Raw genomic sequence first — 16,093 nt, forward strand, 5'->3', positions numbered from 1 at the left:
GGTGCAGCTTCTCCACTGGTAGCAGTGGCAGGGGCCCTGGGCCGATGGCATTCAGCTGGCCTCAGTGACCTGAGGGCAGTGGAAATGTTGCTAGGAAAAAAACAATAGGCCCAGTGTGCCAGTTCTCCACAGTCCAGGGCATTTGCATGGGATGCAAAGCATGTTGCTACAGCAGCCCCAGAATGACTGACTTTGATAACCAAAGGGAGGGAAGGTGGTGGTCACCATCTGGGATGGTGCTAAGCAGCAGCTGAATGGAGCATTACAGCAGCTGGGGAAGGCATACAGTGCTGAGTCTCTGGGAATGCTTTGTGGTCAAGCACCTCCTTCCCCCGCAGCCCCAAATCCCTGGCACAACTCGGCTCAGTGGCTCCTAGGTTGTCCTAGGCCTGGCAAATGTTTCTATCCTGGTTAACTTTTCTCCACCCTGTGCCCGCCACCCTCTCCCCACAAAAATGTGTCTGCTTGCTGTATGGGCCTTTGCATGTCTCTCATGGGGTTGTAGTGTTATAGCTGTAGCTGTGCAAGAAGTGCAGAAGGGGTGCGGGTTCTTTAGGGAACTCCTGTACAGTGGGGGAAGAAGTGTGACAAACTTTCAGATGCAAAGCTTCCTTTTTCATCTAGTTGAATGTAACCTGTCCCTGTCTGAGGCAACAGCTGGGTGATCCTGACCTGCAGAATGCCTTGGCAAACGTTTGGTCCTGAATGCACTTTAATATGCAAATAGGAGCAAGCATTGTTGCATGTAGCTTTATATATAGGAAACGGCGCAAGGTAACCAGCTTGCAGGGCGTCTGTCAGCAGACCTCAGAACAATGGTACATGAGGTTTTGCATGCTGTGGCAAGACCTATGCAACCATGTCGGCTGCCAGGAACCAGGAGAGGTTGAATTGTGACCTAGTGAGAGTGGGGCAGTGTCAAGGTATTGGAGACAAGTGTGAGGAGCCCCATGTGTCGTGTTACAAAGGAGGCATCTTGCAGTCCTCTGAGCTAGTTGTATGTTCCTCCTGACTGTGAGTTTCCAGAACTGCAGTTGTGTGTGATGTGCGTGGAAAAAGGGTCAGGAGCTCTGTGTATAGCCCTAGTAATGCTGCTGTTACCCAATGCAGGACAGAGGGTTTTGGTAGCAGCTGCCTGTGTTCTGCTTGGGAACAAACAGAACAGACCGTATAAATGACAGACGCAAGTAGCTTTAGAACAAAGACTGGTGTATTTCTACTCAGCTTGTTGACACAGGATGAGGGTGGGATGGATGAACGGATATTCTGAGTGGCAAATAATACAAATATATCTTTATTCTGACAATTTTCTCACAAAGAATGAGACATGCAACTTTGTGATACCACTGAACAGAACCTAATGTTTAATGCACAAGCAGCCCCAACCCCGCCCCTCCCCCCCCCGTTCTTGTTGCATGTTTAGAAATAGGAAGACACCAGCCAGTTTAAAAAAATCAGACCTTGGGAGAGGCCCAGTGACAATCACATGTAAACACAGCAAAGGGAATCAACTAACCTTTCATTTAGCAGTGAGTCTACAATGTGAGAGAGTTTCCCCCCGAGGGAAGCTGCTCTGCAGTCTGTTACTCCGGGTTCTATAAAATCAGAATAATTTAGCAGGGGTTTTTAAAAAGCAGTTGAGCTGAATGCCAGCATTCCTTGTAGGTATAATAAAAACTGGCCACAATAGGAGATGAGGAGGGAGTGTGGGCTCTCTCTCACTTTGGTGCAGATCTTTTATTTGATACAGCCATTGTACATGCCAGCCATTCATATGCTTGGGGTACCTTCTAGGAACCCGCCACAAAGCATCAAAGCGCAACATACCTGGGATTCCCTACAGGAATATCAGTCTTGGTCCAGACTAAATGGATCAGCAGTGATCCAACTTGGACCTGGATGAAGCGTTGTGTAAAAATGCAGATGTCTGTTCACCATATGTCCAAGAAAAGAAAGAAGTGACAATGTGGCTCAAGTCTTTGGATAAAAAAACCAAACTCACTTTCTCAAGAAGATTTGGCCTCCTTGGGACTGCGGCGTGGGGGCTTGCAAATTCATTCCAAATACTACCCCCTAAACCTGGAGGCCTGCTGCTTTGCAGAGCTAGTGGCAGGATGTGTTGTGTCTTGTGGTTTGTTGCATCTCGCAGCATAGTGCCATGAGCTGTTGGCAGAGCGGACAAACTGACAAGAGCACCATGTAAGGGTGCAGAGAAAGTGCTCCCAATACCCTCTGCCTGCATTTTATAGAAGGGCTTTCAGGGCTAGGAAATTTTCCAACCAGAACAATTACAACGACTCCAGACCAGAGCTACATCACTGAACTATTAATGTGGCTTAATTCAAAAGACCTACCAGTAAATGCAGTCAGAGCAGGGAGTTTATATGGCAGGGAACATAAAAACACAAAGACAATGCTATTTGTTCAACAGTTCTCTGTGAGGCTAGAAAACCTGTTAACTTTGAAAGCCCTAGCAAGATGCTGCACTGGTTTAGAAACCGCCTACTTGGCATAAGACCACATTTGTTTTTTGCACGCTAACATTTCATACATCTCCTCCTTTTTGCCTTAAGCATTTTGCATTTCTTTGCCAATCTTGTAGCTAAGGATTTTGTTCCAGTCGATCTTGGTGCGAGTGACCGGGAGCTGCCGACGTAAGGCTTTGAATGTGGTGTCTGACATAGTCTGGTAGTTTTCACTGATCGCCGTCTGCAACAGCAAGTGGATGGAAGGTCAATGCCTAACTATAAATTCACCAGTGGTACGGTGCTTCAAAAAACCACTAGACTGCTATGCAGCTTTAGTGCTATCAGTCCCTTCTAAGGGGAGGCACACTACCATGGGCTAGGGAAGCAAAATGAGTATTGTGGATAGAAGAAAGGGTGTCTACTACCCTCTTCTCCTGTTCCTCAAGTGAACTTGGTGAACATGGCCTTTTGGAAGAGGCCTGAAGGAGAGGCAGAACAAATACAGCAGCAAAGACTGAAGCATGGGGTTCCTTCCAGTGTTTCATAGCGGGAGGTGGAGAGGGGCATTCAGTCCAGGACTCAAACACTTGCTGGCCTCAAGACTGAGGATGCCCATAGAAATGCCCTGTGTGACCTCATGCTGAACTGGAGTTGGTGTCCTTCCAGCCTCCTTGTTAACACCCTTCTACAATACGAAGGCATCCTGCTGCTGATTGCCATTGGAGGATTAAAGCTAGAAACAAGCATGAAGGCACAAAGGATAAGTGGGAGGTCAAGCTATTGAGTAAAGCTGTGTGTCTTGACCATTTGTAAATGGTGTATTTTAAAAAAAAAAAAAATACGGAGGGAATCTGCCAGGTATCTGCTAGAGTCTTACCTGGTACTCGTTTTCCGCATGTTCTATGACTTTAATAAATTCCTTGGCTGTTTGGACATCGTTCTGCAAAGTCAGAGGAGGAATTATTATTTTTAGATTCAAAGACTGAGTATTACAGTGACAAAATAGACTGTCTCCTAGAATTCTCTTCTGGAGATACCAGGAGCATAAGCAACTGGGAACAGACTCAGCTGATGTGCGTAGGAGTTTAAGCACATGGCTTAGAAGTGGAAGCAGACTAGTTAGGAGGCATGTTCCTCCCAAAAGGGAAGGGAGGACTGCCCTCTAGCGAGCAAAATCAGATGGTCTCTCCCCAACAGCTGATGGGGATGCTACTTCACTGGCTCCCACTTGTTTAATGTCCAAGCTAGTTATCTTCCCTTCAGTACATCTTTTAGGAGTCTACAGCCCCTGTAGCTACTATGATTGTCTGGCCTTGGTGCTGCAATGCTAGACCTTTCATCAATGTACCATTGTATTTTTAGTTCAAACTTTCTTTTACCCAGAAAGCAGCCAGCACACACCATTCTGCTCCCACGGGGGACAGCACAAGACAAATAGCCCAGTGTCTTTTCTAGTCTTTGTGATGTGCTTCTTGGCACAGTCCTTCTCCATAAGCAACAGCAAAGCTGGATATCCCATGTAATGCTGTGCATGCTGACAGGTCAGCCTGTAGTCTGATCACACAGTCCTTCTGTGTAAAGTAAGAGGCCCAAGAGTGGAGCCATGTCAGAGTACAGCTGTGCTTAATCAAACGAGACAAAAGGGTTGCCGGCAGGTTACCAGCTCTGCATGCTCACCGAAATCGGTACCGAGTCCTGGATGTCTTTATGACTAACCAGCTGCACGTTGCCATCTTCATAGTAGTGAACCTACACAAAGACAGAGATGTGGAGGGTATGACTAATAGTGTGATTTCCCCATCCAAAACCAGAGCTCTATTGTGTTATGCAAGGTACACACAGATCCAAAGAACAGAAGAAAAACTCAACTGTAATGCTGAGAGAGCTACCACAGTTTCATGTGGAGACTAACAAAGGCTGCCTTCCTTCTTAGCGGAGACCATGCGAATACAGGAAGTCCTTGGTAGAGCTGGAATGAGAGCAGGCAAGTCCTGTGTTCACAGGACTGCTTATGAGCCCTACCCCTTATTAGCCAGGGTCAGGAGTGAAACACAGCTTGATGTATCATCTGATGATACAGAACTGTGCCATCAGGCCAGACTGAGTGTTTAATTCTTAAAGGAGCCATTCTCAAGAGTATGCTTCTGACTATTAAACAATTCAGCTGTCTCTGCAGTTTTTGAATTTGAAAGTGCTGTATTTGCATACACCTAAGTTTTCATTTGGGAGTCAAATCCCTGGGAACATTTGAAGCAACTATGGATTTGGTGTGATTTACTGTTTGGCAATGCACTTACCTGAATCTTCAGCACTGCAGCAACCTGAGCTGTGGGTGGAGTGATGGTAAACTTCCATTCTGACCTCCAACGACCATTCCTGCAGAAAACCACATAGGGAAGCTGTTTATTTGTACTCGGCTTCATCCACAAATGGAAGAGCCAGATCAGGAATAGTTCTCCGTCTGCTGAGCTCCTAGTGCTTTGTGGCCTGCACTGAAATACCTTGCTGGGTATCTTGTGCCACTAAAGCAGTGTGGTTCAAGGATAGAAGCTTCGGCATGCAGAAATATGATGCATATACGCTCTGGGACCAGGAGAGCTACTGCCACCTGGTTCACAGCACTATTTAAATGAATGACTGAAAGCAACACAGGGGCCTTGTCCTGAGGCCTCCTATTCGGCCTGATGGGGAGGTAAGCAATTAGCAAGCTGAGGGCAGAACTGAGTCTGATTCCTAGTCTACTGCTTTGAAGCAAGCATGGAGACAAAGAGACTGGGTTCAAAGGGCTGGGAAAAGTGGGAGTACAAGAAGAAAACATCTTTTCAATGATCTTACCAAAAGTTTTTGGGCTGAAACTGGTGGCTTTCAATACAGGCAATAACTGTTTGCTGCCCATCTATAATTTTGCCATAAACCTGTATTCATAAAGAGAGTTTAAGTTAAGTGCTAGAATGCACAGGGCGAGAACTCTGTCTAACAGCTTTGAGCTTTTTTTCAGTAATGCTAGTAGAAATTCAGGATCCTACTACCCCACAAACCAGAGAGCATGTGCATATGCTTAGTTACCCCCTTTATATACACACACACACACGGTGCCTGCTTTTCCAGTCAACTTAGCCCTAGCAAGGGCTGCTGCGCACAGTAACTTTGGCTTACTGGGAAATGTCTTGCTGCTAGTTACATCCTGCCCAAATGCATGAACAGACTACCTGTACCCTTTTGGACAGACTACCTGTACCCTTTACTTCACAGCAAAGACCAGACACACAGGAAAACTAAAGAGCTGAAATATCACTGCTCTGTAGCACTGCATGGTGCTAACAGACACGGGGCAAAGAGTCATCAGTGAAAAAAGATGGATACTTAACAGTACAAAAGCCACTGGGGTAATGGTCTTTCACGTATGCCCTCAATGCGTTGTCACAGGCATCTCTCCAAGACTTTAAAGCTGTTTCTGTGTCCTCAGGCTGGGGATCACTAGCTTCCTTTCTTAGATGATCAAACTTAAAGGAAAGCTTGTTCCTTGGGTCTAAAAATCTACCGTTGCCCAGATCACCGTGTTCTGTAATCAAAACCTGAAAATAAAAAGAAAGCAAGGCACTTACTTACATCCTTACCCCTTTCACGTGGCTTTCAAATTTGCTGCATACAAAAAAGCACATAGCAAATGTGTTTTCTTACCTGGTCATCATACCCCTCTATCTTCACTGGAGTGAACTGATCCATGTTGTACTGCGCAAATGCACTGTTAACAACAGAAGGAGGATAAGCTTTAATAGTGATATTGCTAGTCATATTTTTTCTGACACTGTCAAGTATAAATCCCTTCTTCCTGACAGAGCCTGCTTTCTCACTCCCCATGAAAATATCAACCACAGATACTTTATACACATGCTCTAGGAAAGGCTTTCTGTGCTGCTTTTATGCCAGGCTGGCACCAAAAGAAGGCCCTCCACCTGCTTTCTAAGGTAACTGTAAAAGCCAAATTCTCATGCCAGGTTTAGTTAGTGAAGACTAGGGATGCAGGAAGTTTACTAGCAGAGCTACTGCCTGGAGAAAGATGAACAGGTCAAGGCAGTTCAGACAGGTAATAGCTGGAATTAACATGGCCAGTTGTGAGTGAAGCATGACATGATTTGACTTTAATGCTTCCAACAGACCTGTTTTAGAAAAACTTGCTGATGGATGCTTTGTGTAGTTCAAACACAAATCCTGTGGTCCTGCCACATGTACCACAAGGCTCCTTTTGAAGTTAATGAACAATCAAACAAGATACTTTGACAGCAATTAGTTGAGGATGGTCATTTACCAAACTTTGGCTAAGAGTCACCATAAGCTCCTCGAGTTAAAATTTTTCACAATTGGAACTAGATAGTGGCACCAGTTCTAGAATGGTTTACAAGCATTCATTATTTATCTGGCCTCTGAAAAGTTACATTCTGCAGATGCTGGATTTCCACATTTACTTAAGTTTTTCTCTGTGAAAGGTCATTCTGCCTAGGCCTTTTGAGAAGGAACCTCTAGATGCTGCATTTTTTTTGGAAAGGGGGAATTACAGTATGACACAGGCAGCTGTGATCACTTGTCCTGTTTCCTCATTAGACTCGGTGTACAGAAGGGTACACTTTGTTAGTGTTTAATTGTGAAGTGGCTGTCAAACCATACTTACTGTGCTGCCCCTTCCCTGAGAAGATTGTCATTGTTAAGCAGTAACCGCACATCTAGAGAGATGAAAGTGGATAGATTATCAAATATTTGAGGTCTCTGCTTCTATCTCACTTGTGTAATAGTGCAAAGGCAGAAACTTGGGTGTCAGAAGTATTCTGCTAGCACAGGATGTGGTTGCATAGTGGCATTAAACTCTTCTTGCTGTGTGGGTGGTGATTTATCATTAAACTTGCTTAACACTGTAACCATGCTATAGGGAGGGGATGGTTTTGGGGGTCACAAACAGCAATGACTACAATTACACTGGTTTTGCACTGTGTACTTCATCTTTGCATGTTCACAGCTTTCTGAAATATTCACTTCGGGGAAGTATAGCTTTCTTTGCTTGGCCTCTGACCAATGGGTATTTAAGATAAAAAATTATTCCTTCATTCACTTCTCAATAATGGGAGAGGAAAAGTCAAGTGACAAGTACTCCACCTCTACTAAAGTTCTTTGAATAGCACCGAAGCCAAAACTTGTTGGAATGGGGTCCAAAATGAATGGCTTAAACAGAAAGCCAGGTGTCATGCTTTTGTAATATAAACTCTAGAATATAATTAGGCTTTAGAGGCTTCTGGCAAAAGCTTAAAACATTTTAATATTTGCCACAATAGTTCCAAACAAGGTTGCAGCATAGAATTGCACCTGAACAGTACCCGGCCATAGGATTTTGCATTTATACTGCATGTAAGATTTTTACCTTAGTATTTTGATTAAGCTTGAAAATTGCTAACAAAATAAACTGTAATAAAGCCAATGAGGTGCATAAAACCCATCAAAGATCAAAAAAGAGTGAAACCCAGTATCTAAGAAATGATTTTTCTTGGTCAGGCTGAGAGGCTTGTAAAGGGGCTGATTTTCAGGAAGTGCAGTGTAGCAGAAAGCCCCCCTTTCCTCTTGCCTGCATTTGCTCTCCCCTCTTTGGATATGTTTCTTTTTCTACCTTTTCTTCCTTCCTCTCTCTTTCACTTTAAGATAAGGAATTGTGTTTTAAAATTTGTCTGCGCACATTTTGTATCTCCCCTTGTACTTTGGTATTTTTATCTATTTGTGTGCCATGGCATTTGTAGCTTATATTTTATACTCCTCACCTTTCAACTGAATGTGTTTAGTTTCATAAGTAAATTATACATTGTAACAATGTTAACAAGGGCAGGAATCAAAAACTCAATAGAACACAATGTAACAACCGGGAAATCTCTAAACTTCGCTGATCATGAGCTAGAAGCCCTGGCCTGAGTTAATCAACGCAGGGGACCAACTTTTGGGCTGAGTATCTCCAGATCAACCGCTCCCAGAGCCCTATTCTAAATTCATCAACGGACTCCCAAACCTGCACGTACATGCGGACGACCCCTGGGGCTGACAGATGCCATCCAGTAGCCACCGAGGGGTGGGGGAAGTCCCAGTAGGGTCAATGACCCCTGGATTGGGCAAACCTGAAAACTGGGGAGTCACCAAAGTCTGCCAGGGACAGATAAAAGGCAGTGAAAAGTGACCCTCAGTGGCGCCCTCTTGATCTCCAACTCGACCAGACCTGTCCAGCCAGAAGGACCAGCCGGCGACCCCCTTCTGGAAGATAACACCACGCTGAAAGAAGCCTCAACGACAGACTCCAGCGCTTGTAGGATAGGTATACCTGACTCTAGCCTGCTACTGTGTGTGTGCGTGTGTGTGTGTGTGGGGACCAGCCCCAAGGTTTATGATTACAGTGTTTCAATCCGCCTAATAAACCAGAATTTTAAGGATCCCGAGTTGGACATTTGTAGCCAACAGCAGAATACCCAGTCTCTGGAAACCGGCCTCTTCAAGGCGTTTCATGTCCATACCCCAAAACTGCAAATTTTGACAATGTTGGCTTTAAAAAGAATGCCGTCTTCTTGCAACTATGCTTTGTGAGGCACCTTCTATATCTTGGGGGGTTTTTTGGTAACAACTTAAACGTGGAAAACCCCTGAGTCATTGAGTTGTTCCTATTTACTCACCATTAAACACTTCATTAAATTCTCCTGGGGGTGCATGAGTGATAAATTTTGCTGCAATACGCACCTACAGTAAAACAGAATATAGTCATTAGTGGACAAAACTCAATAAACATCAGACTTTTGGGTTAATACAATCTGCAGTGTATACCATCATAATTCACCACAGTTTGCTAGCTGGACTGGGCCTCCTAGTTCTCAGCAATACTGTATTTACGGAGAAATTTAAATAGGTTTGCAAAGCATCCATTAGTTGTCAGGGCTTCAACTGCTGGACTGAAATTTGGGGCCTGATTTCTTAAAGCAGCTAAGAGCTATCAGCTCCCCCAGCTTAGGCTGGCAGAAACTGCCTTGCTAGGATCCTCTGAGCATGTATAAACTAAGTAAGAGCTTCTCTGTTGTTGCAGCGGCAGGGTATGGGCAGTGCCTGTATCATCCCTGCTTGTATCTGTACTGTGTGGTAGGTTGTCTCCGATCTGTACCTTAAAGCTTCGTGAGAGGTTCTGAAGTAGGCAATTCTTTACGGGTCTTTAGGTAAATGGCTGCATGTAAGCAAGTGGCTGGACTCCATGGCCCAAGAGGCCCATTCCAATCTTGTGTTCCAAAGAGTGTCCATGGGAGAAGCGGGTGCTCAGCACCCACGACTTCACTCTGGGCACCTGGTATCCGGGATAACTTCTGCAAACACAGCCCTCGATTTGGAAACAACTTTTCTGAATCACAAACTGCAGCTTGGCCACTGAACTACCCAACTTGGGCACCCACACACCCATTATTGGCTATCTTTTTGTGACCTAGCAGAACACAGACTGTGTCGTTGCTTTCAATACCTGGAGGCTGAAGTCGGCTCATGTAAAGATTAAGTAAGTTCCTGGTTTAAGGGGAGCTGTCGGTAGATGCAGGGTATTACAGCCCACTGAATAGCTGTAGCTAGGGAGTTTCTAGAGTATATTGTGAGATTCAGTGGTTGCTTATGATGCAACTCATTTGTTCCTGATGACTGGTTGGAGGAGGAGATGCTAGTGACCACCAGGAAAACAGCAACATGCCAAGGTTGTGAGGAGATCCCTTCTACAAGCCAGACAAATAACCTCTCCCTCTCCGATCCATTATTTTGAGTACCATGAAGCTAGAAATGAGCATAAAGAAATAACCCTGGATACTTTAAATTGAATTAGTTAAGTTTGATGGGCTTTAAAAGCGAAGTTGGGTGACCCGAGCTAATGGAAAGAGATGTCAAGATACACAGCGAAGAGACGGAGGCCAATGGAAACATACAAAATGAAACCAAGAAGTCAGCCAAAGGAGACTCTGCTTCCATAACCAACCTCCAGATTTCTGCTGGTGGTTGCCCCCGGTGTTGTGCAAGACAAGTCAATCCCACCAAGCTGAACTGCGGACACAGCATCAGCCGGCAATGCCTGGCTGCACTGTGGGTGAACTCCAATGCAAGCTGTTGTCCGCAATGCAGAAAGAAATGGGAAGAGCCTCCAGTGGCCAGCGTTCCACCCAAGCAAGTGACTGCAATGCTGTTTCCCAAGACTGTTGTAAAAAGAGGCTTGATTCAGCAAATCGGCGATACAGGCCATGGTCTCAAAGACTTTCACAAACGGGGAAAGGATCAGAGAGTCAGCTGGCAAAGAGGCTGGGCACTTCCCTTTGGGTTTTTGGCTTGTTTAGCTACTGTGACATTCACTTTGCATGTTTATCTCTGGATCAGCAATAAACAACCTGAACTGGATCCTCTTGCTCATCTGAAGGCTCCTTGCAGTCTAGGGAGCATGAACTACAGTCCAGAGAACAGTAGCCACAAAGAAACCTTTCTGTTACAGCTGGAGAATCTCAAATTACTGAAGCCAAAGCAAAAGCTGCCAAAAGACCTCTGGGAATTCAAAGCTGCAAAACCTAAGCCAATGCTATTTCTGCTGCATGCACTGAATGCCTCTCCAAGGCTGGGAATACTGTATATCTACTACTTTGATTACACAGAAAGCTTTCTGCCTTTCATTCACACCGTGTGCCCTGTACAACAGAGGCACAAAATGGGAACAGGCAAGAAACTTGCACACCTTAGACCTCCTACTTGGGGACAATGGAGAAAGCTTCTTTTCAAGCTCATACTAGCCTATCAATTAGTTGCTGAGTTTGCATGGAGTTGGCTAGGGATTCACTACTGGACATCATGGTTTATTATTATTAATGCCATGTTACTCTCCTGTTTGGAATTACTGTCAGTCTGGAGTCTCTGGTTAAGGAAAGAACTGAAGACTATTCCATGGAGAATGTGGCAGCATTTCTGGCATGTGTCCATACAGGGACTTGCTGGTGCCATTTTGTGGTACATTATTCCTCCATTTGTCTGGGACTGTGCATTTTACTGGAAGGTGTACTGTAGCCCCATCATGAACTTGCACAATGTAGTGAGAGAGTTAAGGCATTTGGAATCGCAAGTACTATAATAAAGATGAGAGAGAGCTCATTGTGGGGAAAACGGTATCCGAGCCTGCCTGAACTCCAAAGGTGGGAAGGCAGGCCCTTTTCCCTCTTAGGGGGTAATAAAAATGCCAGTGTGCGCTGTGGTGTACTAAACATCAGCATGATGCATTACAACCCATATGGCAGTGCCAGTAAGGCCTATGTGTCTTCCTTCTAAACAACAGGTTTGCTAATTCCTGACTTTTGAATACCTGGGAGAATATAATGTTCCTGGACAGGTCTCTGGAGGCACACAGTCAACCAACAGAAGAGTGCTGCCGAATTTAAAGATGATATCAAATGCATCGTGCCTTCCACAGTTTACAAGTTGTTTCCAACTTTATCACCAGTAGAAGTTAAGGCTTTCTTACCAGATAAAACTTTGTAGCTTGATTGGCCAAGACAATGAATACAATAAGTATTATTTTAAAATTTTGCCTTGTAAAGACTACCTTGAGCAGCAAAGGGAGTATAAATAATCATTAAATTAACTTAAGCTTCATGATTGGGGGTAGCAGCCAACTCTGTTCAGAAACCTTTTCCCAGTTTCTATTGGGATACTAACCAGTATTTCCCAGTCCGTGTATTAAGGTTTGAAGAGCAACTCAGGAGAGGGGAGATTAACAGCTGGATGCGCTGCTGTGCTTTCTTGCTGCTGCTTCCATTTTACCAACAATGCCTCTACCTTAGCTGGCCTGAGCCTCACCACAATACTAATCTCTCACAAATGGCAGGAAAACAGGTTATTTAAAAAAAAATGTTTTTAAAAATGTATATTTTTGTTTTGGTTAATGCTCAATATCATTTACACAAGTGAGCATGCAACTCCTGAAAGCAAAGCCAGAAAGAAATAACAGAGGCCCTTGCACAGGGCTAGAACGCTTGCCCATCTTCCCGACCTTCCTCTCCTTTTCCTTTGCAGTCACAGAAGGATAGACTTCTGGCATTACTAAAACATAGCCTTTTCCATTGTTTAATAAATTCCCCTACTTAAACTACTGATCCTACTTAGACAGTCTGATTTCATAAACTGTCTAAGAACGTGTGACAAGCGGTGCCATCTAGCAGCCTGCGACTCAGACTAGTGAAACAGTAAGAAAAGGCATGCTGCTGCTTCATGGTTGTGCCTTTAGACTTTACTGCATGTCCTACCCTAGATGGCTGAGGATCTCTTCCAAGCATGTGCTTTTCTTAGAAAGTGCAAGTGTAAGCACATGCAGAGGCATGTCTCTCTGGAAATGTTCAGGGCCCTACTGCAGATACTGTCCTCTGAGTACAGACAGCTTCACTTAAAAGATACTGAGATCCATTCTGATGGGGAGGATCCCAATAGGAGAGCTGCCATGACAATAACTAAGCCACATGCATATTTATATAGTGATGTGCAACAAGGAAAATTATATGGCCATTATGTGGATTGTGAAAGGTGCCTCGCTAAAGAAATACCATTATACTTTTAACTTTCTCTCTCCAACTTTCTTTTCTTTTTTAATATATCCAACCTTCTCTCAATCTGCTCTGTGTACAAAAGGTTACTTCCTAAAAGATCAAGGCTGAGACTCAGATGTTTCAGGGAATTATAAAAGGCCACTCCTACATACGCCCATCTGCCACCACCTTCTGCTACTTTAGCAAGACAGGTGAAATTAAATGTGTAAGGCAGGAAGTGCCATGTCCATATCTGAAAACCAGCAGCAATGAGCTAGGGAAACGGGCTATTTTTGTTAAGTATAATTTCCCTACCCTCTTGCTCCTTCCGGGGTATGAGACTTGGTTACCTTAAACCACTAAATACAGCTATCATCCAGCTCAATGTGAAGGAAGCCCCCCTCACACAACAAAGTAGCCCTGCATATCAAGCTGTCAGACTACTGTCATTCTAGAGTACCTTTGCCTTTGGATGCTGGCACCCTGGCAGCACGCATGTCTGCAGAACTAAGAAAACAGGACCTGACCTACTTCCTGCCTCATCGTTACCATTTCAAGTGCCTCTGCAGGGTTGTGGCAGAAATGCACTTCCTTTTTCTAAAATGGGGAAAGCATCTAGTAGGGAAGCTAACCACTTGCTAGTTTAAGCAGGCAAAATGGCAGCTGCAAACAGTGTTTGTGTAGAAATAGTTCACAACAGCCAGAGCAGTGCTTATTCAAGGTAAGAAACTAATTTAGCCTTTATCCCCTCCAATGTCAACCCGAGTTTGGAGGTGCAATAACCTAGGCTAGGTTGTTTTGCTGAGGCCATGTGTTAGAATCCAGGCCCCCCACTCTAACTCAGGCTGAAACCAAACCACAGCAGTGAGGAAACGGGCTACATCACTTGTGTTTTTTTTAATAATTCAAGTGTGTCCTCCCCCCACCACCACTGACTTGTAATGAAATCTAGGGTGTTTCAGCCCAAAGACCAGTTTCAATGATGGATCCTTTTGTGCATTCCAAGTCATTATTTTGAAGAGGATTTTGCTTCTGCTGTAAAATAACCCACTACTGGTATCTATTTTATGCCACAGCAACCAAATTCTGTCCTTTCTATTTCATTATCAGCATTTTATATTGTAGTCTTCATTAAAAAAGTAGGTAATCATGTTTCAAAACAATCTGGTTAAATCATACCACTATATCCCACTAGTGACTTCATTCTGCATTAATGAAGTGAACAGGTGCTGGACTAGAGTGTGCTGTCTGCCTACATTTCAGTGTCTGATTATCAGTGACTCAGAAACATCACTTGAAGCGATAGTTACGGACCTTCAGAGGTAAGCTTGCATGCAGCCAAATACAGAGTTGGGGCCTAGGCATGCTAGGCAAACCTACCGAATCAGCTGTTAAGCTAGGTTTAAAAAAAGAACAGCCCGATGAGGAAACAGAGTGAAAGCAGAAGACAGCGGCTGCTTCTTTCTGCTGGCTTGGCAAAATCAAATCCACGCAACACACAAGACCTGAAAGCATCTCTGACATTTACTTCTATTAGTTGCCGGTCTTCTCATCTGTAATATTGCCTGTACAGTAAAGCCGCTGAGGAACAGCAGAGCCAACAATCCTTTCCGTCTAGTGACACTAATGAGTTTAGAAAGAATCGTGACTTAAAAAGCCTCGTTTAAGACGCAACCCCCCTCCTCCAAAAGCTATTTTTATTTTACCAGTAGAAGTAATGCTTGATTATTTATTTAAAACAGAGATTTTTTTTCCCCCCCATCTATTTGCATGAGACAAACAACCCTCTAGGGCTACTGGAGTGTTGATGTTTCTCCTGTGCAACCAGCTTGTTCCTCCCCTTGAAACAAACGAAGGACTAAACAAACACATGCAACTCAGTGCCCTGGTAAGAGCCACAGGAAACAAACAACCAAATCATCGGAGAAGGTGAGGGCTGAAAGGGACCGCAAGGGACTCGACGCGGGACCATCGCGAGCGCCCTTGGGCCAGCTAAAGGGCTTTGAACTGGTTTGAAAAGGGGCTAGATTTCAACCCGTCTTTCGTTGTGGCAGCAAGCGGCGAAGCCTCGCACCCGACTGCGGAGCTGGGACGAGGCCAGATGCTGCATTTCACATCTGAAATGCAGGAGGGGCTCTCTGGCTTGCCAAGGGCTCGGCCGGGATATCCGGGCGAGCTGGAAGCGACGCCGAAACAGGCTAGAGGCCTCCCCTTGCACGGCTCGCTCGCCTTTCGTGTCAGTGGGACTGTGGCAGTGTGTGATCCATCCAGCCAGGGAGCCACGCACCATGCCCAGGTGCGGCTGGCGGGGTCTTTGCTCGGCTGGGGACATAGAAACGAGCTTGCAGGCCACGAAAAGCGCTCACCTCTTGCGCCGTGTTTGGGGGGACGTCCCCGGCACGAAGCCAGAGACCCTGTCCGCTGCACCTGGGCAGGGGCTGGTGTTTGTAGCGCGCTGCTTGCTGAAATGAAAGGCCAGTGGTGTTGACAGCGGGTCAAACCTAGTCTCGGGGCCGCTTCTAGCGCTGCCTGAGGCTGCTCGTGCTCCCGGCCGAGGCACTGAATTGATTCCTTCGTTGGTTTTATATCTATTTTTGGGGGAGCTGGTGCCACAGGAGCGGAGAGGGGCCCGGCTCCGCGACAAACCCCCGCCACTGGCGATGCGGGCGCAAGAGGAACACCCCCGAGACCGCCCTACCTTCTCCTCATCCGACACCCGATCCTCCAAGTCCGCCATCTTGACTCCACGGCCGCCGCCGCGCCAAGCACGCCGGGAACCGCAGCGTCGCCGGAACCAGAAACTTCCCCACCTTGGTGAAGCTGCCCCCGCCATCTTGGGAGTGGGCAGCTGTGTGGGGGAGTGGAATGTGAGGCGCCATCTTGGTGGAGGGCATTGCTGAGGAGCGAGGAAGCCGCCGCCGCCATTTTGGGAGTGGGCAGCTGTATGTGTGGGGGAAGTGGAATGTGAGGCGCCATCTTGGTGAAGGGCATTGCTGAGGTGCGAGGAAGCCGCCCCCGCCATCTTGGGGG

The 16,093-nt window shown here is 45.6% G+C and overlaps 1 protein-coding gene and 1 pseudogene across 2 annotated transcripts; one reads left to right on the forward strand and one right to left on the reverse strand.

Annotated features, from left to right (window-relative positions):
- Window positions 1–1,845: 1,845 nt before the first annotated feature.
- CAPZA1 (capping actin protein of muscle Z-line subunit alpha 1) lies at window positions 1,846–15,856 on the reverse strand. 2 transcript variants are annotated; one of them, XM_006033301.3, is made up of 10 exons: window positions 15,762–15,854; window positions 9,164–9,227; window positions 7,138–7,189; window positions 6,150–6,213; window positions 5,837–6,043; window positions 5,304–5,383; window positions 4,766–4,844; window positions 4,146–4,217; window positions 3,346–3,408; window positions 1,846–2,709 (listed from the first exon to the last, which is right to left on the reverse strand). In XM_006033301.3, exons 1-10 carry the CDS (start codon window positions 15,798–15,800, stop codon window positions 2,569–2,571), a joined length of 861 nt encoding a protein of 286 aa, XP_006033363.1. In that variant the 5' UTR covers window positions 15,801–15,854; the 3' UTR covers window positions 1,846–2,568. The 2 variants fall into 2 exon arrangements, with proteins under 2 accessions (XP_006033363.1, XP_025070851.1); XM_025215066.1 differs by lacking the exon at window positions 1,846–2,709 and adding an exon at window positions 2,739–3,201 and having other exon boundaries at window positions 15,762–15,856.
- On the forward strand, window positions 9,263–13,414 carry LOC112551845 (annotated as a pseudogene).
- Window positions 15,857–16,093: the final 237 nt, after the last annotated feature.

This window comes from Alligator sinensis, unplaced genomic scaffold, assembly GCF_000455745.1.
Source record: "Alligator sinensis unplaced genomic scaffold, ASM45574v1 scaffold1218_1, whole genome shotgun sequence".
Classification (NCBI taxonomy): Eukaryota; Metazoa; Chordata; order Crocodylia; family Alligatoridae; genus Alligator; species Alligator sinensis.

Coding starts and splice junctions, on each gene's coding strand:
- CAPZA1 (XM_006033301.3), bottom strand. CDS start 15,800: ATGGCGGACTTGGAGGATCGGGTGTCGGATGAGGAGAAG. Junction 9,228..15,761: donor GGGTGTCGGATGAGGAGAAG/GTAGGGCGGTCT, acceptor GTTTTACTGTAG/GTGCGTATTGCAGCAAAATT. Junction 6,044..6,149: donor TAGAGGGGTATGATGACCAG/GTAAGAAAACAC, acceptor TTTTATTTTCAG/GTTTTGATTACAGAACACGG.